The sequence below is a fragment of the Oxyura jamaicensis genome, chromosome 8 (genome assembly GCF_011077185.1).
Source record: "Oxyura jamaicensis isolate SHBP4307 breed ruddy duck chromosome 8, BPBGC_Ojam_1.0, whole genome shotgun sequence".
Taxonomy (NCBI): Eukaryota; Metazoa; Chordata; class Aves; order Anseriformes; family Anatidae; genus Oxyura; species Oxyura jamaicensis.
In genome coordinates, this window is record NC_048900.1 from 30,322,869 (window position 1) to 30,349,957 (window position 27,089).

Genomic DNA, 27,089 nt, shown 5'->3' on the forward strand with positions numbered 1-27,089 from the left:
GGGGGGGGTTGGTGCTGGCCCCACAGCCCCCGGGATGTCACCCACCGCCATCCACCCGCGGTATCGCACGGCCACACGTCGTGGCACACGGCCTGACCGCTGCGTTTTGCCTTTCAGCAAGTGGTGGGGCACGTGGCGAGGGTGCGAAGGCAGAGGTTGTGTGTGGGTAACGGGCTCTGGGGGAGCGTCGCGCCGCTCCCCTCCTCGCTGGGCTCGTAGCGCGCCGCCAGCCAGCGGGAGCCTGAGGCTCTCCGCAAGGACTGAGGTGCTACAGCGAAGTGTCCCGCATGAAGTGTCCCGCATTGTGGAGCGGGATGAGGTCAATAGGAGCACCCTGCGGTGAGGGGCAGGCAGGCAGAAGGGGCAGCAGTGATCCCCAGGGTCTGCCGAGAGGCAGCACGGGGGAAAGAAAATGAAGTGTGTTGTCCAAACGCCCGTCCTGACACTACTTTTTGAAGTTTGCTTTCCTCGCCTCCCCCTCGTAGTGCCCGGAGCCACGCTCTCCAGCTTCCATCCTTCTGCTCCAAGCAATTGCAGCTGCATTTGGCTGAGGGATCTCCCGAAGCGAGCCCTTGATCCGCCAGCACTGCTGCTGGTGGGTGCAAGGCACCCCCTGCCCCAGCAGCACCAGACCAGAGCTTGGTGGACATCTGACAGCTCCCCGTTCCCTCAGCAGCACAGTTTCTGCAGCTGTGCCTTTTCCTTTACTGCTTACACCCACGGGCTGCCCAAAGGAGCAGATCACAGGGTCCCAAGAATGTGTGCGCTCCGTCTTTGGTGCGAGAGCTGTGCCCGCTATGTCCACACCTGCAGCCCGTTGCTGTGGTTAAGCCCAGTGCTGGGCTGTACTGCACAAACCCAGTGCTATTAGTTTTTTTTTTCCTAATTGGAAATTAACGAAATCAGAAATGCTGAATCATAAGCTGATTTTATGGAAAACTTGAGCAAACAAATCCCGTGTTATTTCAGCTTCCTCCCTCTGGTAGTGATTACTACGACGTGCAGGGGCAAAGGAAGCAATAAAAGTTTATAGATCGAGCTTTCAAGTGAGGAATACTTTTTTTTTTTTTTTTTTTTTCCTGAGTTTGTGTGAGAGATACCAGGCTGAAAGTTGGGAAGGGTTTAAGCTGTAGAGAAAGATGCGCCTCAAATGTGGGCGTTGATGCCCTTCATTTAGAGAGATTTCTTCTTTGCCAAGGGCTACATCTGGATTCGGGAAGGTGAAAGACTAAATTGCTTATTGTAGTAATTAAAAGCTGTGGTCCTCTGTGTGGAAATGTCTTACAGCTGGGTGAGCAAAAACGTTCCCAAAACTTTGTTCTTTCAAAATCAGTTTTTGCAATGGCCACACTTTTTGGTCAACTTCCAGTATCGTTTCTGCCTATGAAAGAAGAGCATAAAGCAGTCTCACATCCCGCTTCCCTCAGCAGCAGTAAATACTGTCACCAAGTAGTTCTGGGGCTTGTGGCTTTGGGGTTTTGGTGGCACACACACAACGCCTGTAGTGACCACAAGGTCACAAGCGGCTGGGTTGGCAGCGTGCGTCTCAGAAGGGGGCTGCAGCGTGCCGTGCTTCGTCTCAGAGTACCCAGATCAACAGCCTGCCTCGGTCAAAGGCATTTAAACTCGTCGCTGGTAAATACCAAAACAGCCCGATGTTTTGAAAACAGGATGCTTCGGCTCCACGTTATTAAAGAAAAACGGAAAGAGAAACAGTGTAGATAGGAAGAAAGCAAATAGACGCAGCATGCTCCCAAGTGCAAGAGCAGTATAAACAGTGACCTATCTTCCTGACCTCTGCTATTGCCGAGTTCCTGGCCCCGCGCCACTCAAGCCAAACTACGTCATTTGAGCCTGATAGTAGGCATGGCACAGCTGTTGCAAGTGTGACTCGAATTTCCTGTCTCCTTCCTGACAGACGTAGTTTAGAAAACCCAGGGTTGCAACAACAGCAGGCGGAGAGGGAGGATCTCCGCATACGTGTGCGCAGGGCGATTCTCAGAAGTGCTGCAGCAAAAAGGAATTTCTGGGGGGAAACACCACGCAGGACAGCATCCTGGCTGAAACCTGATGGGTTTCGGAAAACATCAGTTAAGGCATGTGCGTATACTTTTTTAAGATGTGAGTTAATTACAGGAGAAGCGAGGAAATGAGCAGCTAATCCTACTCGGAGCTAACGAGCCTGATTGCACTGACATCAGCACGAGCCGAGGGAGCACTGCTGCTTGCACGACGGGACCCTACGGTGTGAGGGGGGTCGGCCATAAATCGGCCAAAATGGGAGCTCTGTTCCCGTGCTGCCGGGGTCTGCGATTCCCGACACACTCACTACCCACTGAAGGACAGCTGACTGCACACCCGGTGCCTGCCGCAGCGATTTGGTGCTGTGGACAAACAGGAGACCTGCATCCTACCCGTCCTCTCTGGCACTTAAATTCCTAAAGCAGAGAAAAAAAACTACCTGGAAAAGTAGGAAACGACCAGCTGATGGGGAATGCACGAAGGGAATTCCCGTTCCTAAGGCTATGCTTACCTTGGGCTGCGAGCAGGGTACGGCGCTGCAGCTTCGCAATGAAACAGAATGACCTGTAAAGCCCCGTAGGCCCTGCTTGTGGCAGCAGGCCACACATATTTACGTTACTGTAACACATCTATTCTTTTTTTTTTTCTTCTGTATTTATTACCCTGTCCAGCCCAGGCAACTGCAGAGCCTCAGAAGGATCTGTGACTCATAGGCCTCCCGATAAAGAGGGGTATTTTCTCTCTCGGTGGCCACGCTGTGATGCTGCATTTGGCATCAGGCAGCTGTCCGCAGCCTCGTTCGTCCTGGAGGCGGAAGCACAAGCCCCTCGCGTCTCTGTTACCTAATATAGCGTTGGGATCTGGGAAGGACATGCCCAGTGCATCCATCCCTCGAGTGGTAACAAGGGACAGGGTTTTTTTTTCCCAGCTGAAACACTGGTCAGGGCAGCTCCCAGGTTTTTACGGGGCATCAAAGTCAGAAAACGAGTGTGTTATTTCTCGGAGAGCTGCCTGCCTGGCTGTGCAGGGTATAGCCCAGGTCACGAGTGACGTGGATGTGTCGGGACCTACGCAGCACCTTGCCACGTCCTTAAGGTAGACCAGTCTTGTTTGGAGCTGTTTGCAGTCCGTCCAGTAAGGAAATGGGCAGATAACCTAATCTGTGGTCTGCGGGAACATGCTAATTCTGAGCAGACTGAGCTGTTGTCACCAGGGTGTCTTCCTCATGCTCTCACGACTTTGGAAACCTGTTTCGCTCCTCGCTCTGTTCCCTGGAGGACCCTTCCCAGCCAGCACTGCCAGTGCAGTTGCAACATGCAGAGCAAATCGTTCAAGTCTCTTATTTCGATTTGTAAAAGCTGGCTCCTAAAGAAGCCTCCGTAACTCCCAAGCTGATTGTCATGGCCCCAGCCCTGCCACCCGGGGCAGCAGCGCCATGGCTCTCCGTGCTCCCCTCCACGTCGCACGGGAGCCAGGAGCCGCTCAGATAAACAGAAGTGATTTCATCTTGCGTGCGTTTCAGCGGGCGTTTCGGGCAGAGGAGAGGAGCAGGGCCGCACCTCGCTTTGAGGAGACGGTGGCTAAATAAACATCTGGGCACTAATGTAAACTCGCGCGGGTCTCGGTGGAGGCTTGGCGCAGCGCGGGGCCGGGTGCCAGCAGGGTATGTGCCGGGCTGCACAGCGTCCACGTTCGCGCGAGTGTCGGCCCCGAATCTTGTCCGCTTCGTACGTGATGTTTCCCTAAAGCGGTGCCAAGCTGTTTAGTCTTTCGGTTGCTTTGCTGTAACTTCCTTTGTTTAATATCCTTTAAAACAGCCGAGCGCCTCACAAAGAGAAGCTTGTTCGGCTGTGCAGCAGCCAGCGAGACAAAGAGACTTCCACGTCTCCTGTTTTTACAAGCCGGGATGAATCACCCAGCTCCGCACGCCGTTCCCCAGCCGCGCGCCGGTATTCCCCTCGCCCGGGGACTGGCGCTGAGGAAGCAGAGATGCACGGCCGAGCAGCTGGGAGGGCTCACACGCGGGCCGGGAGGGCTCACACGCAGGCCAGGAGGGCTCACACGCGGGCCGGGAGGGCTCACACGCGGGCCGGCCGCCGTCAGCATCCCCTGGCACCGTCAGCATCTCCTGGCACCGCGCTGCCCTCCCCGCCGAGGCGCTGCCCGTGTCGGGTTTGACGTCGGCGTGCCCCAGCGCCGTTAACTGTTTCCTAGTCCTGCAGCTGCAGGGCACGAGAGCATCGCTGCGCGTGGCAGAAAGCACGGTAGGAGCCGTTTGTGGCCGAGGCTGCAGTGGTCGCTCAGACTTTGCTTTTTCGGATGGTGTCTGTTTGTGTGGAAGCGTCCTTGCTCCAGAGGAGCGGGTGCCGTGTTTCTTAAGGCAGTTCTCCACGCAGCGAGCGACCCGTTCGCTTCTAACGGGAGCGCTTGGGGGTGGTACACGGCAGGCTGTGGGGTGAGGTTGGAGCAGCCCCGGCCGGTGAGCCCCCCAGAAGCTGTGGGAGGCGGGGGAGCTGGCTCTGCCCCTGCCGTGTGCGCCAGCTCTCATCGCTCTCATACACGGGCCTGTGGGTCAGCTGGCTCCTTATCCTCCCTATCCCTCCCTGGCCTCTGCAGGAAATCGTTCTGGTTACATGAAATACGGCACAACAGCGGGGAGGAACAGCGGGCCATCACAGGCGTCAAAGACAAGCTGATATTTTTGCCTTGCTAGCCCCGTGGGCTGTCAGTGTCCAGATAACTTAGTTGAGCCGATTCAAATATCAAAGGCAGCGGCACGTTAGGAAGGTGTGCCGCTCTTTGGGAAGTGGCAGCACGGCGGGGGGAGCCGGGGCTGCTGTCCGAAATACCGTCCTGGAGCAAACGACTTCATTTCCAGCGGTGGCTGCTGCCCCATCCCGTCACGCTGGTGCCGTAAATGGGTCAGAAAAGCCCATCAGAGGCCAACCCCACGGCCACACACCATGCTGCCAGTGCACCGCTGGCCGGCCACCGCAGAGGTGAGGATTTGGGGCTCTGAGTTTTGCTTCAAATCCATCTTCCCGGGAGCCCTTCTGGGGAGCCACCGTCCGTCGGGACGCGACGGTGCCCAGGACTTGCTAGCTTGTCCCTTAACATTTTCTGCCTGTGCTTGGATGTGACGGCTGCTAAAGTTCTGCATTCTCAGACTTCTACGTTATAACACATCAGGGTGGGGCTTAAATAAATAATAGCTCAAAGGCAGGTTCGAAATGAATCATGATCCGAGGGCAGGACGCGGGGGTGACTAACTGTGCGGAGCAGTGACCTCTCTGGAAGTGAAGTGAGGATCCTGGAGACTCGGAGGAGCAGCACCGCTGAGGATGGGGGCAGGCAGCGAAGGATCTCAGAGCAGGGTTTAATCCTCGGAGCAGTCCTAATCCTGACCCTGATGCTGTGGACTGGGCCGATTGCCACAGCCTGGCTCCAAACTCCTCGATTTTCACCCAGGTGCAGAGCAACTGCTCTCAGGGAGGCTACTGGCGATCAAAATATTTTCACTAAGTGAAACTTAATTGAAAGATGTTGTGTTATCAAAGCCAAAACATGTTGTGGAGATGTATTGGTTTGAAAGCTCATCTGTCAGAGCTCTTAGAGGGAGAGATTGCTCTGATTAAAGTCTTTGCTCTGTGTTTAAAGCAAACAGACAAGAAGCGCCTCACCTTGCTGCTATTTTAGCACAGCTGGGCAAACGCTACATAAAAATTGCTCCGCAAATCATTTGCCTATCTCTCTGCGAGAAGGATTTTTCATTTGAATAGATTTACATTCATTAGTGCCGTTCGTATGGTTTCGATGCCTGCACCGGGCTCATTTTCAATTTGGCACCAAAAATGGGGGGGGATCCTGCCTTGTGGGGTGGCGTACGCCTTTCGCCAGGTCCGCAGACCTCTGTGTCCCGCGCTGCCCGAAGCAGGCTGCTGTTGGTTAAAAGCTGCCGGAGTTGCGCATCCCTGCGAGCATCTTCGAGAAGTCGTTTCAGGGCACCAAGTTATTTGAATTTTCCAAAGCCTGTTCTCCTACTCAGGTAAAACCCCTGCCGGATTTGCCTAAACGAGGACTGCGGAGCCTGACTCAAATTTAAATTAAATTTAAATTGCTGCTTCGTGTGATTAACAAAATCCCGCTTTTAATTGCATCGCTCTCTCGTTAAACGATAAGCACGCTTCCCTCGGTGCTGTCGAAGGCCAGGGAGGCAATCCAGGCGCCCGGCGCCCTCCTGCCCCACGTCCCCGGGTGGTGCGCACGACGTGGGGTGCCCCCCTGGGTGCCGGGGACCCCTGGGGTTCCAGGGACCCGCTGCCAGCTCTGCTGCTGCCTGGCACGGGCGGAGGAGCCGGGGAGGTGCTCTGGTTTGTGGGCTCTTTTTACGAAGTTGTTTGGCTTCCTTTGGCACTTGAGGCTTCGTCAGTGTGGTTTGCATGGGTGGGACTGACAAAAGATTTTGGTCTGAGATCTGCAGCCTGCCGGAGCGTTATCTGCTCTCACGGCCGCAGATGTTGTCAGCTGCATCAGGGCTTTCTTTAATCAAGTTTTTATGTCAACAAACTGCTGCAGTTTTTTAATTTTGCTGTTGCTTCCTTGCCCCTAGCCTTCAGCTCCGGCCGGTGCTCATCGGCTCTTGCTTCCTCAATTTTCTCGTGCACTTAGCGCACAGCAAACATTTTTTTTTCAGCTGGTCAAACTCTGTAAAAACAATTTTGCAGAACCAGTGTTTTCGCTTGTTCCTGCTTTTATTGATGGGCCTCTTGCTGGGCTGAAGAACAAAACCACAGCAGGACTGACAGCCCGGTGCTAGGGCTCACCAGGCTGGCGCTGGGCTCGGGACCTGCCCCTTGCCTGTGACCTGCTGCTGGAGCAGCCCTGTCCCCGTCCCACGGAGCGCGTGCTGGTTGCCAGGTAAAGGGCTTCGGTGCCAGGCGTTTTTGGGGTACTGCTGAGGACATGGATACAAAATGCGATTCTGTCAATGGGCCAAACCAGGGCTGTTCGGTACCGGCGGGGTATGGAGAGCCCTGGGTACCCCGGGACCTGAACTCATCGGCAGGAGACCCTTTGGGCTGCCCGGCCGGAGGAGGCTGGGAGCAGATGTGGCCCCGCAGGGCACGGCGCGCGTTTCTCGGCGTGCCAACAAAAACTGGGGCGGGCACACCTTGTAAACACATGACAAATTCATTTTCAGGAAAATAAGCAGGGTGGTTTCTCCGTGACCTTGCCGATCCCCCAGCATCAGGTGGAGGGGTTTTTTCTTCTGCCTCACCATTTCCCAGCAAGTGAGTAACGTGCCCCGAGCCTGCTTTTAAATGAGGAAATCCGGAATCGCTTCGAAGCAGGGCCAATGCGCAGCAATTGCCCGGTGCAGGACCGTGTGGGGAGTTTTTCCTTTCCGGCATTTTAATTCAATTTGCATATTTCAAGTCTCATTTATCTGGAAATGAGCTGGAAACGTACCGGCGATAACACTGGTGGTTCAGGTTCCATTTCATCACTTTTTAAGTGCTGCGTTGCATAAATGCATACCACCCAAGGGAGGTTTCAGACGAAATGCTAAACTTTCCGGGCAAAATCTGAATATTATGCCGTCTACATCAGATATATGTTATTGCTTTCATGAGCAGCCACATGCTGATTTATGGCAACGTGCTATTTATTTATCAACATTTACATTGTGGATTTTTAAATTATTCTAATAACACAAAGCCAACAAGTTGGTCATGATGTTTTTCCTTTAAAGTCTTCCTTTGAACGCATGTATAAATCAACTCGCCTTTGATGTGAAATTGGAGATTTCGTAACCGTGTGTTTACTTTTTGGTTTAAAAAATAAGCTGAAGGGAAAACAAAAAACAAAAACCAAATAGTACTTTGTATCTCATTAAAAATAGTTTCTAGCACATTAAAAACTATATTGTTTTAGGAAACAAGAACTAGAAAGAGCTGCAAAAGCATTTGATTTTTTTAATGACTGGCTGCTGACTGCAACCATTCCACTTTTCTTCAGGCGCTGAAGTACGTCTGAAAACCTTCTCCGTAGTATTGATTTAATGTGAAATTAGGCTTCTTTTTTTTCTTTAAATATTATATTTAAATGCGCCTTCCCGACGTCTGTTGGGCGAGCGCTTGAAGAGGAAAATGATAGGAGCTGTGGAGCAGCACGGGCAGCTGCAGGCCGGTGTGGCGATCCGTGCAAGGGAGGTGACGTCAGGAAAGCACAGCCGAACGGTTGGGTTGCTCCTCCGATAAATTAAAGAACTTTAACTCTTTGGGCTTGCAAACGTCTAAAGATAACAAGAGAGGTACCTCGGCCCTACAAAACCAACAGGCTTCCCAAATGTGCTTTGGTGAAACGCAGAGCGGTGACAAATTGCTTCTGGGCGGCGACGAGGTGCTGGGCTGCAGAGAGCTTTTTCTGGCAGCCTGTCTGAATGAGGACCAGTACGGGACAAGGTGCATCAACACCAGGAAGAGAGGTATTTAAAACGTTTCTCCCAGCTCCTCCAGCGCTGGTGATGCGATTACTCTGATTTTTTTAAGTCTGCAGTAGCACATCTGTGTCGCATCCATTCTCTCAGTGCGACCAGAGGTCCGGACAAAAGCATTACGCACTCGCCGCTTGACCTGGTAGTCGTTTGCAAGCATGAGTAATTTCCCTCCTGCGTGTAAATGATTTCCGCCTTGATTCCCATCGCCGTCCTGTCCCGGGGCAGGTAGGTGTCAGCTGTTCCTCCCCAGCTCCCCGGGGCCGGCCGGCCCGCCATTCCCAGGAGAGGAGCTTCTAACACGAGTGGAGTTACACCGAGATTTAATTGTGCCTCCAGAACCGAAGTGATTTACCAGGGCAATTAAACCGAGGAGGATTAAGCCCGGCTGCATTTGCGTAGAAATCAAAGGCGAAAGTTGCCCTTGTACCACAAATCCCTTTGTTCTAAGGATTTCCAAGCGCAGTGGAAGAGCGAGGGATGTAATGTTTGCGTCAGAAGGGTGGGTCACCGGGAACAGAGTTTATAAACATTTTTACACGCTGGAGATCTGCAACAAGATTCCCCCATCAAAGTGTGGGGTGGGACCCCACTCTCCGTAGGTATTCCAGGCTGGAGCCCCACAGCATCTTAGCAGCTCTTTTATCTTGCAATTGCCCTCAGCTCCTGCAAATGACTCAAACTTTTTTAGGCAGCCTGTTTGAATAAGGACTCTTGGCCTCAGGGAACCTCAGCTGGTATACATTGACTTCAAAGGATTTGCATCGGCAGCAGATACATCCTCCTGGCTTTATGCTGTCTGTAAGACACCAGGAACACCTCTGGCGCTGTGCTCCAAGGGGGAATGGGAACAGGAATGACAACGGGACTATTGCTGGAGCTGGCTTTGGGCTGGAAAGGCCAAGAACTGTATGTACATCTGCGTAGCTCTCTGATGAACCTTCCCAGGAAAGGAAGAGAATTATTTTTTCCCTAAAAAGCCAGAAAGATAGGATTTACCACACTGACACATGAGGAGGATCTCCCATGACGTGGCTGGATGCTGCCCTGGACACCCCGTGCCACACACGTGGAGAAGGAGCAGGGTCTGGCACATCCCATCACAGGCAGGGCCACTTCTCTTCCTCTGCACGAAAACAAAGGCAAGCAAGCTTTGCCTGCAGAGCTTTCGGTAGGATGGGTGAGAGGGGCTGGACCGGCCCACCATAAGGTTGTGGGAGCTGTCGTGCACTTGGTGGCAATGCCACCACCTTGTCACCGTGCTCCTGCTCCGTGGGCATGTCCTCATCGCAGAGCCTGGTGCTGGGGCAAGCACTTGGCCCGTCCCTGCAGTCGGAGGAGCTAACCCCATCCTGAAAATGCCCCTGCCGAGGATGTGGACCGAGAGGGTGCGACGTCAGGAGCGAGGAGGGGAACCGTGAGCTGAGTTCCTGAGCAGTAATCAAGGAAATTCCCACACGCACGCGGAGTTGGAAAGCTGGAAAGAAACTGTGACTCCCTCTACCAGAGAATACATGAAAAATTAATCAAAGAATGATTCAATTTCTGGGAGGCTTAATTTGGTTCAGATGACTTCTGCAGTTACTTCAGAGCATGCGAAACAGGAAGGCTCCCCCCACAGTGATGTCTTTTTCTCACATGATCCTCCAGATGGTTTTAGACTTCTGTTACTTGATTAGAAGGTCAGGTGTGCCGCCGTGTGCGCTTGGTTATTGCAGACTTCAGGTTGGGTTTCATTTCATTCACAGGATTTGCACTCTTTTCATCAGCTCTACGTGTTGATTGCAGTGGTCAGAGTTGGGGTAGAGGGAAGGGACCCCCAGGACAATTCCTGATTCTGCCCCTTGCTTCTTTTGCACGGGAAGCAGCTCTCGGGCCGGGTGGGCATCCACCCCTGCACGCAGCCATGCGTGTGCCTCTTTGGCACGTCTGTACGGCGAGGTTATCAGGGCCTCTTTCCTTTGTAAAAGGCACCGAGATGATTATTAATTATGAAAATAACAGCGCACGTGCACATGTTGGTGATCTGCGTTGCTGTAATTGCCGAGCCGAGTTCTGCAGCCATGCACGAGCTCGCTAAAGCACACAGCCTGCTCTCCCCAAAGAAGCAACACTTCTGTTTGCTTAATGGCAAAGCAGTTGGTATTTTCTCAGTGCTAGCATGCAATCTGTTTGTTTTACCCTTCGCTGTCAAATCGATTTAACGAAGGAATCGTTACCGAGCTTTGCGCATGACATCACGCATTGATCTGTGCGGAGAGGGAGCAGCATGCCTTCTCCCCGCGGGTGCCGCAGGCAAATGGCAAAGCAGCTCGGAGGAAACAGCACCGCTCCAGAGCATCCCGACGTGGAAGGAAGCTGAGGAAAAAACCCCAGTCCCCCCACCAGCAGTGAGCACGTTGGGATTGCCAAGCAAACCATCAGCGCGCCTCGTTCCGTACCAAGATGGGGTTGATTTTTTTAAGTGTGTCGTGTTAGGAAGGAAATCCTCCTCAGGTGCCCGCATCATTCAGGTGGTGAATTCCGGTAGAAGGTACAAAGCACGGGGGTACTCTCGTGCACATACCTGGCACTGTGGGTGTCTCGGCTGGGTTTGGCAATGACAGACTTTCCAGCCGTGCTGTAATACCGCCGTCTGTGTTTATAAAAGGTTGCTGATTAAAAGTCTGGAAAAGTGAGCAAGATTAAGGCTGTTGGAAGAGATGAAGGGGACAGATTTCTGGTTGAAGATCAGATATGAGGGTACAAAGGTCTTTTATCTGTCCTCATCTCTGCTGCGGATGGCTTGTGTGACCTTGCGGAGGCCGTTTAATTGCTTTGTGCCTCTGTGAACGGCAAGAGCCACCCTTTGTACTTTATTAAGCCAGTTGTGAGGTAAGGGCGTTTTTTTCAAATGTTTGCCCACCGCTTGGCATTATTTGTCTGAAAGGGGCGATTGTTTGTGTAGAAACCCCAACTGATGTAACTTTACTTAAAAGTTGTTTGTGTGGTCATCTGATTATGGTGTTTTTTCTTGTAAAGATAAAGGCCTCAATCCAGAGAAATGCGTCGGCACGTGCTTCACCGTAGGTCTGTGGGAGTGTTCACATGCTGCTGGCTGGTGCTTGTGACCCACGAAAATACGTCACTCTGAGGAACGGTCGGGTCAGAGCTCGCCTCTGGTCCCAGAGGCTTTAACCCACGCCGTTTGCAGTCCTTTTGCCACTAGTTTTCTAAGATTTTCATCACTAAGGTTTCTCAGCTGCCTGCCTCTGAGCCTCGTCAGCTCGAGGGGGAGCAGGAGGTGGCTTCACAGCTCCTTTTGCTCTGGTCTTGTCACGGAGAAGGTGGTTGTTGGTGGTCCGCGAGGCATGGAGGCTGGGATCCGGGTTACTGACGGTAGCTGCAAGGCCCGAGCCTGGTTTGTGTGCGAGGGGGAGATCTGGGGAAGTAGTGGGCGTTAGAAGGAGCTTTTCTGTTTAAAAGGAGATTAAGGAAGTGTGTCATGAGCATGGGCAGCACCGTAACTTGGTGTTGTCCCCCAGCTGGACTTCCTGCTGCCCACAGCACCCCGGCCTGCTACGGCTGTAGCTGCTGCTGTGAAGCCCCCAGTGCGGCACCTGGGGCAGGACTCTCTGGAGCCTTCCCCCGGTGTTTCCAGCACGATTCAAACACCTTTATCATTATTACCAAGGTGAACCTGTGGCCAAAACCCAAATTCCCCATCCGGCCGGTGCTGAGCAGTGGCTGGAGCATCCCTGGGCTGGGGGCTTTGGGCCCAGCGTGGTGCTCAGGGAGGGCAGCGTGAGGGCCGGGCCTTCTGCCTCTGGTGGCCAGGTTAGCGCGGAGGAGCCCAGCTCGGCAGCCAAGGAGAGCAGGGCGAGGAGTCCATGTAGGTGCTGGCATTCATCAGAGTCGCCCCGAGGCGCTGTGGCTCCTCTTTTAAAGTCAAAAAGTGAGAAACGGCTCTGAAAGCAGCTGCCGCTCCGCGTGGGGCAGTGCTGGGGTTCGTGGGGCGATGCTCCTCGAGGTGCCCAGAGCCCTGCAGCTGGGGCTGCCCCGCAGCATGCGAGGGAGCCTCGTGATGTCGCGCCGAGCACCACTGATAAGCAGCCTGAGAAAGGAAATAATTTGAGACGAAGGATTGCCCTTCAGATTCGGGAGCCCTGGCCGCGTGGTGTGACACCGAGGTCGCCCGAAGGCAGCGCGGGCACTTCCCCACAGGGGTGATTCCTCACTGCGATCGCTGCCATGCACACCAAAACACGCTTTGCTGCTGGTTTGAGGCTAAAAGGGCAGGGGCAGCTTGCTAATAAAGTGATTGCATTTTGGCTTTACATAACAATGGAAGTAACGAGTAAATCTCAGAACTCGGGCAGTGCCTATATCCTAGCAAGAAAGAAAGATTTTATTAAAATCCTGCATTGAGACTGCAGGCTGATATCACAGGCGTAGGGTTATTGCTGGTTCAGACTTCTTTGTTGAAAGATATTCCCTGCTGTAAAGGTGCATTTTCCTACATTGCTGCTGTTTGCCCTCTGCTGCGTGGGGGGAAAAAAACAGCGATCGCAGTGAAAATGTGAAAAATCGTGGTCTCAACAATCCATCTGAATACCTGCCTTGAAAATCCTCAGCCTCTGTCATGAAGAGGATTTTTTAAAAAAGCATAACCGGAGAAGAGAGGGCTGCCTACTTGGACTTATTTAAATATGCACAGAGCTTCCTCCATTTTAATCTTCCTTATAAAAAGATGGCTGTGTTACTAAAGCTGGCAGCCCCTCAGAAACCAGCATCATTTTTTTGTCAGCTGGTTCAGCTGAGCAAGGCTAATGTGGAGTGGGGACCCCCTTCAGCCAACTAAGCAACCAGGACGATTCATAATTCATAAGTGCTCAAAGCCATCTCGCTGAATACATTTGGATTAGTTCTTGTTTCTTCGTGCAATCCCTGATTTCATTATTCTCTCCTGCTAGCAAATACACCCACGTTCAGCCCTCTGCAAAGATGCTGTGCCAAGGCTGGCTTTGTCTGGGATTAGCGACTGCCGGGCTTTTGGGGATCTCTGGGCTTGATGAATGCTGATTTTTTTTTTTACTGACTGGGAAACCGGGGTGTCCTTGTGCTTGTGGAGCTCTCCTGTCTTGCCGGCGATTTCTGCATAAGGATCTGTGGACTGTGGTGTGGAGTTTTCCAAAATGCCTGAAGCAAACTATTTGTTATCTGTATCTTGGGGTTATATTAAGGTGGGTTGAATCCGGAAGGATCACAAATGCCTGTTTTTTGTGCTGTATTTCTAGGCTAGAACCCCTAACAGGAGAACATGCACGTTAAATAGTTATTTCTGTGTTCTGTATGGCATGAGATAAGCGTGTGCACGGTGCATGCAGCATACATGTATGTGAATTATTTTTCCCCTTTGGGAATTCACTTTTGTGGGATAAAATGATACTGCAATGAAAATGTGTGATTAGAAAATTAAGAGGATCGTATCTTGTATTTCTGGGTGAACAAATGCTGAAATCCTGTGTTTTACTGCAATGATCCAAGCAGATCTTCAGATTTATGGCATATTTGCTCCTCTGTTATGTTTTGAGCATATGCAGCTGTATTTTGCTTGCATATTTCAAAATGGAGCAAACTTATATAATGAAACTGAGAACAAAAGAAGGTTGCAGGATGTGGAAATAAAAACCAATATAGGACTTGGATTTTTCAGGGAGGTTACCTGAAACATCTTCTCATTTATGACATTGAAAATTAATATCTGCCTTTGCAGGAAATGCATTTTGCAGTGTAGTATGCTGAAAAGAAATATCTAGTCATGGTGGTTCTGAGAAGGACCTAAATCAAACCATATGTCGCTGATTCTGTTCCAAATATCTCCACAATTTTGCTTTTAACATCTCGTTTGTGCGTTGCTTGTAATAGAGTTAAAACTGTATTAATTCAGACCAGTGCTCAGAAAAATGCCATCTTTGTGTGTGTGCTTCTCCCCTGCCAGTTCAAGAGAATGCTGAACCGCGAGCTGACACACCTCTCCGAGATGAGCCGCTCCGGCAACCAGGTGTCTGAGTACATTTCCAACACTTTCCTGGGTAAGGCGTTGCATCCCGAGCTTTCAGATGACTCAAAGATAACAATTAATGGCAGCCTAATACCCACCAGTCTCTACTTGTGCCCAATTTCGGAGTGGTGCTTTGAGGCAGAGCGTTATTAAAATGTTTTGATTTTTCACTTTCAAGGTGGATATGGGGAGGAAAGCAGTGTAATGTTTGAATAATGTTATCCACAGAGGAATTCCCTTTCCAAATCACAAGATTTTTCTGTTGGGGTTGAATTAAGCTATTGTCAGCTGCATTGTGCAATATTTGAATTTTGTGTTGACCTTATATAAAGGACAAAGTCACACAAGCCCAACTGCATACTCTCCTCTTTGCTCCTTCTGCCTCATAAAACTGCATTTTCCCCCTGCAGAGTCAGGGGTTCAGACGAGCAAGTGCAGCCCAGACATTTTTATTATTATTCTGTGTTGATTTGCTCATTTTGCACTGGAAGTCGAAAATATTTGTTTTTTTTAAAAAAAGTATTTTGCATGTCATTAGTTTTGCTGGAGCTCGTATGACTACCGAGACAAATGAAGTGGCTTGAGGATTGGATCCTCTGTGCTTACAAAATACATCTTTTACAAAACATACAATTCGCTGTGATTTCAGACAGCTCTAGAATTTGTGATCGTTTGCTTACAAAAAGAAGCTCAACACCAGACCCTCGTCTATGTACGTCTGAGCCCAATAGCTTGAAACGCCGAGGGTGTGTGGTGTGCCGGAGCTCACGGGGGACTCATGCCCTGCGGTTAAGATGGCCCAGAATGCATTCACTGTATGACACACAATTATTTCCATTAAGGGATTTTAAAGTGATTTCAATAGCCAGTTGCAACTGGAACTACCGCGTGCATTTAGGACACATCACATCATTAATAATCCATGTAAAAGTCTGTAGTTGCTTTGTGGGAATCCACTGGTCTTCTCTTATCACTCAGCTGAATCATGACATCCAGAACATGAATTAATACAGGGAATAAAAGCAAGACTGCCTCGCTGCCAGCCAGCAGGCCACTTCTTCAGCTGGAGAGCCTGGAGCATACACAGCTTGCTGGGGATCATGACCACCCTGTCATTTTAAGGGAGTTTGTTGTGCATCAGCACTTCCAGTAGGCTCACATCCCTGGAGCAGGATGCGCTGCAGCAGAACCACCCCATGTACTCGTGATAGCGTGGACTGAATGCCGTACTAGTAAACCCCACGTACACCCAGGATCGTGTAGTCTGCATCTCAGCAGGGGCTAAGGAGCTCGAGCTGCTGCTGCTGCTGTGGCTGTATTATCCCCTGTGCTCAGGCTAGGTCGGGGAACTGCATTGCCCTTCAGGTCTTGTTTATTCCTGTCCTTATTCTCACATACTCCGTGGTGGTGACGTACTCGCTGTTTGGTGGCAGTGTAAGGGCCACTCAGCCACTCGGGGCTGTGTTAACGCCGAGTGGTGCAAGCTCTCCACATTGGGCCTGATCCCACCTCGATTGCTTGTGTTAGGAAGAAAAGATTAAGGCTTTTAAAAGGACCTTAAAGCTCCTTTGGGAAGTCGTGCTGTAACTTTTTTATGAATTTGCTTTTTTTCGTAAAACTTGGCTTAAAATTTTAATGAATGCACAAAATAACAAGAGTCTAAACCTGAGGAAATCGAACCAAAAAGAAGGAATATGTGGGTAGAACAGAACAGACATATCATTTATCTCCAAACAGTGTTTGTAAGATGGGGATAGCTTATAGGTAACTAAAACCAGGTCGGGTAACTTCATTTGGTCTCCTGCCTTTATGAAATGAGCTGAGGAAGACCCCAATAAAGCCACGTCCTCTGCCAGTGGGGCCGGTCCTGCCATCGCCATTTGGTCAGTAAGAGTAAGGACACCAACCTTAGGTCTGTATCAAGGGCAAAGATTACAAATGGTGGGTTTATCCTTGGCCCCATCATGTAAATGGGAACGAGCACAATAGCCTTATATCGCCTGCCCTTTCCTACTGCAGCGAGGGGTGTTGCTGGCGCCGTTGTTCCCGGCGCTGCTGCGGGGACGTCCTCTTGGCCAAGCAGCACGCTCAGAAGCTCGAAGCAGTCCCCAGCCCCCTGCAAGCCTGCAGGCAGCAGCGTTAACCAAGCAGTGTCCTGCCAGCAGCAGTCCTGGTGCTCTCAGCCCCCACGTTCAACATTTTGACTTCCAACCACTGCAGGCACTGTAGAAAGGTCTTGTGTGCCTGCTGTCCCCGAGTCATGGATGGGGACGCTGCTCCGAGCAGTGCGATGGGGTCACAAATAAGATCTGCAGCAGCAGTAACATCTCAGTGAAAGGACGAGTCAAAATGGGCAGGAGCCTCTGGATAATAATGCTTAAGGCACAGGAATCCACATGTGCCCTCTGATAGGCACTGAAAGCAATGAACGTGATCTGTTAGCCAACTATGAAGCACTATGAAAACACCAATTAAAGGTTTAAGATTAATTACCATATTTTCGTAAGTGCTACTTTGTGCTGCACGTTGAACAGCAATACACGCTGTGTCGCTGTATTGTCTTTCTCTGAGGATTTTGCCTATTTTGTGTTCCTCAGATTCTCCACTGCACTACTCCTCGGGCTGTTAGATGTATTGAAAGGATCTTTTCCCAGAATTCACCAAGTTTGTGAAGCTCACGGTTTAATGAATTAGAGATTTCTGCTCAAGAATCTCCATTTTACACTGCCTTGGCATTAGTCACTGCTAAGGAGATTATACATAGGAAAGTCCTTCTGTTGTTCAGCAAAGGCACACAAGGGAAACACCCATTGATGTCAGCTTGACTGTTGCTGTGAATAATGGCTTCCTTCTTAATTGCAGCGTTGCAGACACACTGGTAGTTCTTATTTCGGAGATTTTTAATTAAGCTAAGGCAAAAGTAACTAATGCTTGGATGCCTAGTCCCTCCGGAGGTCCTCAGACCTGCAAAGGTGCAAAGAGATTATAGCAGGCTGTTTTAAAAGTTCACGGAAAAATGGCTAGTGTGAAAGTCATGAGCCACTGTGTCTCCATTTCAGTGCAGCAAATGGAGCAGTTGGGAAGGCAGTAACCAGCACATGCGGACAGATTTACCTGTCAAACACATCTCCCCAGCCAAGTTTGTGCCCCACTGCGAACCTACTTAATGCACGCTGATATTGCTATTATCCCCAAGCATATTTGACCGTAGGGATGTACCCTGCACTCTGTATGTTTTTCTACACATTTTTAGTAGAAAGAATTGTTGTAGAGGGCAGAGCTTTAATAAATAAGCGCCACCGATTTATTACTGGGTTGTTGTTTTAGGAGCAGGGGGTATGGACCCTAATAGGCATCAGCTGGGTAATACTTAATCATATTTAATGACCAAAGGCAAGGGTTGACTTTAAGGGGTGTGATGGGTGCTCAACTCTGTTTCTGCAAATGATGTTGATTCATTTCACCTTCATTTGTTACAGACAAGCAGAATGATGTGGAGATTCCTTCTCCCACACAGAAAGACAGAGAGAAGAAGAAAAAACAGCAGCTCATGACACAGATCAGTGGAGTGAAAAAATTAATGCATAGTTCAAGCTTAAATAATACCAGCATTTCACGATTTGGTGTGAAAACAGAAAAGGAAGACCATCTGGCCAAGGTATGACAGACCCTTATGGTTCTGTGCGAGTCAGTATGATCTCAAAGCAGGGGATGGCTTGGCTGGATTGGCTAACCCTAGGTCAAATTGGAACCAGTATCCCCTAAGTGATATGACCGCTACAGATGTTGTAATTTATGGGATCAGACCCTAACAGCATATTCCCAGGTCGACAAATTCTTTGAAAATGTCACTAAAATAATCAGAAGCTGTGATGAGGGCTGAGCAGAGTAATTATCAAACACAGGAACATAAAACAACGCAATGTGCAACAAACTGGCTGCGAGGCCTTTGTCTCTGTCAGGCGCCTTGCTTCTTGCTACCTGGGAACAAACATCACAAGTAATTCCCCTGGTGCAGAGAAATGTGGTCTCCTTGTACAAGTGCTCTGACATCAGCGCTTCACAGTTACTCTGTGTTCATGTACTTGAATAATTACGTGTGCTCATGCACTTATTTGATTACCACAATTAGGGCTGAATTCTCTGTTTAAACTTTGGGAACATGCAAAAGCCTCAGTGAAAGTGATAAATGCAGAAACGTCTTGAGAAATGTTTTAATTGTTCTCTTTTTGTCTTTTCAAAAGGAACTGGAAGATCTGAATAAATGGGGTCTCAACATATTTAATGTTGCCAGGTACTCCCACAACAGGCCGCTCACCTGCATCATGTATGCTATATTCCAGGTTCGTGGTTTTCTGATCACTTTTGCTATTCTTTCACAACGCTATTTTAGTTTCTAATTGCTTTCTGCTGTGTGGCCTTCCACAATATGGCATCCTTACTTGACACCTACATCTGTACTTATTTTACAGGAGCGAGACCTACTAAAAACATTCAAGATCTCGTCAGACACCTTTGTAACGTACATGATGACTCTAGAAGACCACTACCATTCGGATGTAGCTTACCACAACAGCCTGCATGCTGCCGATGTTGCCCAGTCCACCCATGTTCTTCTCTCCACCCCTGCACTGGACGTGAGTGACCTGGTTTGAGCTAAGTGGTCTGTGGCGGGCGATTGTCATGTTTTAACGTGGGATGTTTTGAACGGTGGATTAAAACCAGCACACTGCTTATATGAACACAGAAGAACCCTAAACTGAGTCAATCACCGATAGCACTCAGACTTGAAAAATAAATAAATGGCAATGGGCTGCCTGTTCTTCTGAGGGCTCAATTTGCTACCAGGGAAGAAAACATAAAGAAATCTCAGCAGCAGCTTTATTTGTAATCTCTGTTTCATCTTAAAAGGCACATGCTGCACGTAGACCCTTCTTCTGAGTAAATGCTTTATCCTATGAAAAGTAATTCAGAAAGCACAAACAATTTGTTTCTCTACAGCAGCATCCCAAACTGTAGAGTGAGAAACATAGGGACTTTTCTGACAAATTTCTTTTTTCCTTCCTAGGCTGTCTTCACTGATTTGGAAATCCTTGCTGCAATTTTTGCAGCTGCAATTCATGATGTGGATCACCCTGGTGTCTCCAATCAGTTTCTTATTAATACAAGTGAGTTTTATTTCAAGTACAATTATAACTTCATCTGCAAACTTGGAGTACATTTTCCATTACAGCGAGGTCACAAATTACGACTTTCAGACTGTGTTGCTTTCTCAACGTATTGTGCAGTAAACCAGTTCTACATTTTGAAACGGAGCAGTAATTAAAATTAAATTCCTATCAAAACAAGGGAAGCTATTGTAGTGCAATTTGCAAAGTGGCCTTGAATCTTGTGATTATTGCTTGATAAGGCATAATAAATCTTCCCATCCTGAGTGCAAATTTTATCGTTAATGGAAGGTTAATAATGCTGTTGCTCTTGACAACAATAAAGCCTAAATATTGTGGTTCATGTTGTATTCTGCAACAGGCTAAGCATGTATTTTGATTCCAAAATATGTGTATTGTTCTTTTTTGGAAAGTGCGTTTGCAAGATTCATGCTTTCTGTTGTCAGTGGTTCTGAAGCCTGTAACTAAGTCAACCAAACACTATTTTGTTCATTAGAACCCAGCAAAGGGCTGTTTATGGTATTTACATATGTGCTCAGATTAGAAAACTGCGTGCTCTTGGCACATATGAAACAAAAAAAGAAAACTTTCCCAATTTATTGCATATGGATAAACAATTCAGTGCCCGGTGTCAGCCTTTGCTGTTTGAAGTCACGCACTTCTCATACTGAAGTCACTTATTTATGTTGCTCTGCTAGATTCTGAACTAGCCCTGATGTACAACGACGAATCCGTCTTGGAGAACCACCATCTTGCTGTGGGTTTCAAACTGCTTCAAGAAGAGCACTGTGACATCTTCCAGAACCTGACCAAGAAACAGCGTCAGACTCTCAGGAAGATGGTGATTGACATGGTACAGCCTATGCTCACACTGCTACTCTTAAACCAAATACTGGCTTCTCTGTATGGCTGCCCTTGCTGAGATCGTGTTTTCTCTTCTGTAAAGGTATTGGCAACAGATATGTCCAAGCATATGAGTCTGTTAGCTGATCTGAAGACCATGGTGGAAACCAAGAAGGTGACCAGTTCAGGAGTCCTCCTTCTGGATAACTACACAGATAGAATCCAGGTAGGTTAGAGGAGGTTCCTGTAGCATTTCGTGTATTTTGTTCGGTACTGAAGAAACCATGTTCCTGGTTTTGCTGTGGCTTCTCAGTAGGCTATATATAGTCAGGTTGCTGACCTAGATTTTCAGCAATCACGCAAGAACTGTAGATACATTTTCTTCTGTTCTGCACCACAGAGACCAACAAGGTGGTACAAGGTGGTCTCATGTCTTTTAGGTAGAAGGGATTACATTTTAAACACATAAAGCATGCCACTGCAAGCTGAGGTTCTGCTGAGGTTAATCTATAAGGCTCAGTTTTTGAGGGCTCTTGACATTTCTTTTCCAGTTTCCTCCATTTCTTTATCTTAAAGAAGTATAGCCAGATTGCTAGAGCACTGCAAGATTGTAAGAATTTGTAACTCCATACCTAAAGCAACTCTTAAACTGGGTTAAAACTGATGCTGTACACTCTGTTCTCTCTATAGTCTAACGCTTGATTTACAGAAATAACAAAGCAGTACTGGTAGGGGGTTACGTAGTTAAGACGTAGGACGAGGTACATCCTGATCCTCTCTCTACTTTGATGGCCAGCTTCTTAAGAACACCCTCATAGGAAAACTGCCCTTACATTTTTAAGACTGCTGCTGTTAAAACAGGTCACTCCATTGCTGTCTAAATCCTTGTGGCCACAGCTAGTCAGGCACATTTTTGTGTGTGCGGAAAGGATATTACTCATTTAATAAAGAAGGAGCGTTTAACCATATGAGAGCGTGAAAATAAAGTTTGAATGGTGGGAAGCACCTGCATTCAAAAACAAACCTATATGATGTAATTAACACTGCCACCACTACACCCGCTGTAAGTACTGAGTTGTCTGAAAAACATATAGCACAGTCTGCTTTTGGAGCAGACCGTAGCAGCTGGTCTCATACACGGAGATATTACGATGTTAATATTTTTATGGAATGTTGCATAATCAAAGTCTTGTGGTTAAATGTTCTGAATTAAGCAAGCAGATACAGCTTGAAGCCGTCCTCTTTTTCCATTTGATTTTACGAGTTTTCTGATTAATATAATTGCAGGTTCTCCGAAATATGGTACATTGTGCAGACTTGAGTAATCCCACAAAGTCTCTGGAGTTGTACCGGCAGTGGACAGACAGAATCATGGAGGAGTTCTTCCAGCAGGGAGACAAAGAACGAGAAAGAGGAATGGAAATCAGTCCAATGTGTGACAAACATACAGCGTCAGTGGAAAAATCACAGGTAATTGGCCTTGAGCTGCATTTTTGTATTGCCTAAGCCTGTATTGTTAAAGCAGAGACAAAAATTCATCTGCTTTCTCTAATACAATTAGGCAAACAGCCAGCTGTTCAGAGGGTTGGTTCTGATTGACCCTGACATGCAGCTGTGCCTGAAGCTCATATAGACTCACCGGGATGCTCAGCCTCCTTTATGTACTCCTTGGCGTCTCCTCATGTCTAAATGCATGCTTATCTTGCCTTGTTTGTGTCCCAGTTTCCAGAGTGAGCTGGTTTCCTTTTGTTCCCCAGGCTGGAAGAGTGTGATTCTGATCTCCCCAGGTCTCTTCTGTCTTCACACCCTACAGCCTCCTTCTTAGCTCTTAATTAGCACCTCCTAAACCGACTGATATTGTACCCCACATTAGAAATTTATAGCAATGCCAGTCCCCCTGAAAGGCAGCGATAGGAGTGTCCCCAAGCTGAGCTCCATTTCAGGACACGGAAGAAGTCTGAATGTTGGTTATTTTTCAGCCTTGCGTAGAACAGTTTTGCACCTCTTGATGAGGCCAGTGAAGCTAGAGGCCTGATGGAGTCTCTGTGTTGTGAAGTCAAAGAATAAGTGTTTAAGTCACTACAAATCTTAAAAAGAATTTGGATATTTCTTTAATATTATTATTTTTTTGAGATTACCTGGCTCATTCCTAGTTCTGATTCATAGATTAAATGATATAAAGGTCAAATTTCCTCTGACCTGTGTAGCACAGGCCATAAAATTTCACCTGGCTGGTCTCTAACGAAGCCGGTAATTTCTGTTTGCCTAAACTTATTCCTGTCTTCACATAATGGTGTCTTGGTTGTTGTTTTTAAATGACTTGAGCAAGCCATCATCGAGGTTTTTCAGCTTGAATAAGTAACAAAATTGACGATAATTATTTCCAAATGTCCTCTTGGGCTAAGCCAAGTGGTTTCAAAATTATTCACTCAACCGCATGGTGATTTCGCTGGAAAAATCTGTCGTATTTGTTAACCTAACAAGAAGTGAATCCTTTGGCCAGGCTTGGCCAGAAAATGCCCATGTGCTCCGCATGTAAGCTCCAATTATTTTTTTCGTTTCACATATGCACTTCGTAGAGGTTCCAAAATGGCATTTTTGCTATGCAAAAAGAACAGGAATTGCACGAAATGGCTGCCACCAGAATACCAACTCATGGCGGGGGGGGGAGGGAAGTGGCATTTCCATCCTGGAGTGAAACAAAGAACCGACGGGCAGACAGTATGCAAGTATCGCGGAGCTCTGGATGTTCCCTCTTTACATCAAAATATTTTAAGATCAGCCTTCGGCCATCTGGCCAGCTACGCCGTGATATGGGATGTTTGTTTCAAGGAACAATGGCTTTGCTGCGAAGCACCCGGCTTGGAGCCGTAGGTCCTGCAGCCCCTGAGCGTTTTGGGTGGCGGTGAAGCCATGGGCTAACCGTACAGCAATTTTTTTTTTTTTTTCACTTTAAAAGTGCTCCGGAACATGTGCTGCAGGAAATTTTCATCACCTTTTTGTTTAAGCTGCCTCAACAGTACGTTACAATTGAATGTTAATGGTTCTATTGACATCCTGTTGTGTCTGAAGGAGGCATGTGCGATTTCCAAAGCAAACATCTGCACGTTGAGTCTGGCCCCTTTGAGAGCCATTTTCCTGCTGCACAGAAATGTTGTCCAGCAGAGCGAGGAGAGAAGTGACACACGCTGCCAAGACGGAAGAATTTCAATCCTCTTTATGGCCATTCGGTTTTCTCCATCCTGGACGTACGTCCTCTTAGTCAGACAATTGAAAAATGATTTAGCTCAGAACTTACGCGCCAGCGGGCGGATGGACTGGCGGACGCGGCCGCCAGCCTCACTGTTTCCACCGCGGGCACGTCACTCCAAGCAGCAGCGCTCTGTCCACGTTAGTGCAGGAGGACGTCTTGTCAGGGCTCGTTACCCTGCGTTCTGCGCTCTTCCCAAAATGAAGCCAAAGGAAGGGAAATCTCTGCAAGGTCCGTAGAGGTGGCTGCGTTGGCAGCGCAGAGGAGACATGCTCAAGTGTTCAAAGATGCAGCACCACGAAACAGTTCAGAACAGATACAAACTGCACGCTGTAGTAAAATACATCTGAAGGTCAAACTGAAGTCCGCAGAAGCGGTGACATTCAGCGTTATGGCTGGTGCTCACCCTGAGAACACCGGCATTTTCACAACTGCTGGCCAAACGAGGCCCCTGGGGTGTGACTGCACGTTGCCATAAATACACCAACCGTGTCCGCAGTCACCAGGAGCCCAGCGCATTTCCTCACTCCGCAGGGCAGGGACAACAACTGTCTACAATGTCTCCGTGCGCTGGCAGTTGGTAGGTGGCATTTCTGCAGGGACCGCAGTGGGACGCAACTCGCCCTGCCTCCCGCACAGCAGCGGGTGGTCCAGTGGCCAGGAAAAGACACCTGCAAGGACATTCAGAATCACTCGTGCAGCCAGGGATGGGAGCGGCAGCTTTATCTGAGTGTCCAGGTGGCTCCTGCTTTTCCTCAACCTTCCATTCGAGGCTTGGTTTTGGACAAGAGGTCAGCCTAGCCCCAACCTTGGGGGCGCAGCTTTGGTAGGAGGTGATTAAGTCTGCGGTCAGACTGTTCTGGGATGGGGAGCTTGCTCCCAGGCAGCTTCTTTGCTTCTAAAAGTCATGCGTTAATGGCATTTTAACTTTCCAGACACCCGTCTGCTTCCCCTTCCTTAACAGTGCGTGTTCTTGCGTTCCTCAGGTCGGGTTCATCGACTACATCGTCCATCCGCTGTGGGAGACGTGGGCTGACCTGGTGCAGCCCGACGCCCAGGACATCCTGGACACGCTGGAGGACAACAGGAACTGGTACCAGAGCATGATACCTCAGAGCCCCTCTCCTCCGCTGGAGGAGCGGAGCAGGGACTGCCAGGGCCTGATGGAGAAGTTCCAGTTTGAACTGACCCTCGAGGAGGAGGATTCGGACGGACCTGAGAAGGAAGGAGAGGGCATCGGCTACTTCAGCAATACAAAGACACTCTGCATGGACGACCCAGGGGAGAAAGATTCACAGAGGGAGGCCAACATCGAAATTGTGACAGAAGACACGTCTCCTGTTGACACATAATGTCCTGTACCTGTGTAAGTGGATTTTAAACACTTAACGAGCATGCGAGCAGTCTCATGGGACTCGCCTGCAGCCTGGGTCTTGGGCCTGTGTCTAACATTGGCTAAAAGTTCTCCCCAGCTACTTGAGATTGGAGTCAGGGTTGGAGATCGCGTAGTGAATGATTGCTCAGGAAATTGCCAGATGATTTACATTGTGGTTTAAGCCTTGTCAGCTAAAAGCATCGTGTTGTCCTGGAGCTGGCTTGAATCGTAACTGAACAGTAAATGACACACAACTGAGAGATTTTATACTGTTAGTTTTGGAATTTATACCAGTTAGACTGATAGAAACTACTGATTAATAACTCTACGTATAAAACCTGTCCACCTGACCACCTGTCCGCAGACCTGTGTGCCTTCTTTGTAAACACTTTCATGTCTTTTCAAGAGTCTATTAAATACACGGAGTTTAGTATAAAGAGCAACACAAAGTGTTTCAAAATTGGTGGGATACTTTTTTGATTCTTCCTGTTACAAGAAGCAGTCTTCCTTTTTTCATGGGCAATACCTGTCACTTTATTGCAGTTAATCACTTTTACAGACGAAATAGAAGGGACTCCCTCTGTTTTGCAGTGCTGCACCTTTAGTAGCCTTCTTACTCCTCCCGACGACCCACGTAGAGTCACTTCATGCCATCGTGCACCCTCTCCGTTGGCTTGCTAGAAATAACGGTATTTTTTCCTCAACTGGGCTTTCCTTTCGTTGTGCACAGGACAAAGGGTAGTTTGTTTTCACGGCACCGTGCAGTACCTGTACCAGTGTGCGTGGTAAGGCAGTGTGTGACGCGCTCCCCCTCGGCAGCTCCTTGGCTCAGTGGAAGTTGCACGCTCAGATGTTTGTGTTCCTCTCGCCTGTTGTTCACGTTCCTAGGTTTAGGCCCACCGTCCTCCTCCCGCACTGCCTCGAGCTCTAACACCTCCATTACTGTTTATAACAGTGTATTTATTACGTAATGTATATACTGTAATGTTTTGTAAGTTATTAATTTATATGAATTAACATTGCCTGTCGGCGGCGATGTTAATTGTGTAGAAAACTCGGAATAAGAGTTGCCTTTTTTTCTTGTAACCTTTTGTATTGCATAAAATACGAGAACCTGAACATAGCTGAAGAGACATACGCAACCCAGGAAGGGCATTCGGGTGGCAGCCGCCCGCGGGCTTCGTCCTCGCGGCGAGCGGGGGCGAGCCGGGCCCCAGGGGAGGGGAACTGGGGGGGGGTCGTGGGCGCCGAAAGGCTGGAAGGGGAGAAGGAAAAGGAATCCCCCCGCCAGCGGGCCGGCTTTTAAATGTCACGTTCCGATTTCTGAACAACCCAATGTGAATTTCTATGACAAAAATGTGAACTGATGTAATAATTGTGCTGTGAAACTTCTTCTGACAAAGCTTGTTAGGCATCGTGAGCGGTGTCAATCTCAGTTTGTAAAATATGTTTCAAGCTTTTGGTCCAGCTTGTGACTAACTAGTTAATGAAAATAGCACAGTTGTGCATGAGCAATGGGTTTGTATGTCTGTTGAACACTGCATTGTTCCAGGTGGTTATTTTATTGTTTTCAAAAGTTTCACACAATGTATGTTATAGTATTATATATTGTGTTCAGATGCATTCTTAAGAGATTTTTATATGAAGTGAATAAATGAAAGCATGACCCTGCCTTCGGCTCTCCTCGGCGTTGTTTTTTGTTCCTTAAGCAGGTCAGTTTTAGGCACGGTAGGAAGCCGGCTGGCACGTGGACGCTGAGCAGCTCAGGGAGTAAGGGGAAAACGACCCCTCCTGTGGCCAAAATCCAAGAGCCACGCACAGACGCTTCCTGTGCTCAGGGTTATGAATGGCGACGCAGCCAGAGGGCACGGCACGGCTCTCCAGCACCCGGC

General features: G+C 48.7%; 1 protein-coding gene across 2 annotated transcripts; it reads left to right on the top strand.

The window, feature by feature from the left end:
- Positions 1–1,984: 1,984 nt before the first annotated feature.
- On the top strand, positions 1,985–26,869 carry LOC118170661 (cAMP-specific 3',5'-cyclic phosphodiesterase 4B). Of its 2 annotated transcripts, none has more exons than XM_035333081.1 (10): positions 1,985–2,100; positions 14,499–14,592; positions 18,041–18,219; positions 18,806–18,904; positions 19,034–19,198; positions 19,630–19,729; positions 20,428–20,582; positions 20,676–20,798; positions 21,860–22,042; positions 24,809–26,869. In XM_035333081.1, the coding sequence occupies exons 1-10, from the start codon at positions 2,071–2,073 to the stop codon at positions 25,172–25,174; spliced, it is 1,494 nt and encodes a 497-aa protein (XP_035188972.1). In that variant the 5' UTR covers positions 1,985–2,070; the 3' UTR covers positions 25,175–26,869. The 2 variants fall into 2 exon arrangements, with proteins under 2 accessions (XP_035188972.1, XP_035188971.1); XM_035333080.1 differs by lacking the exon at positions 1,985–2,100 and adding an exon at positions 12,984–13,740.
- Positions 26,870–27,089: the final 220 nt, after the last annotated feature.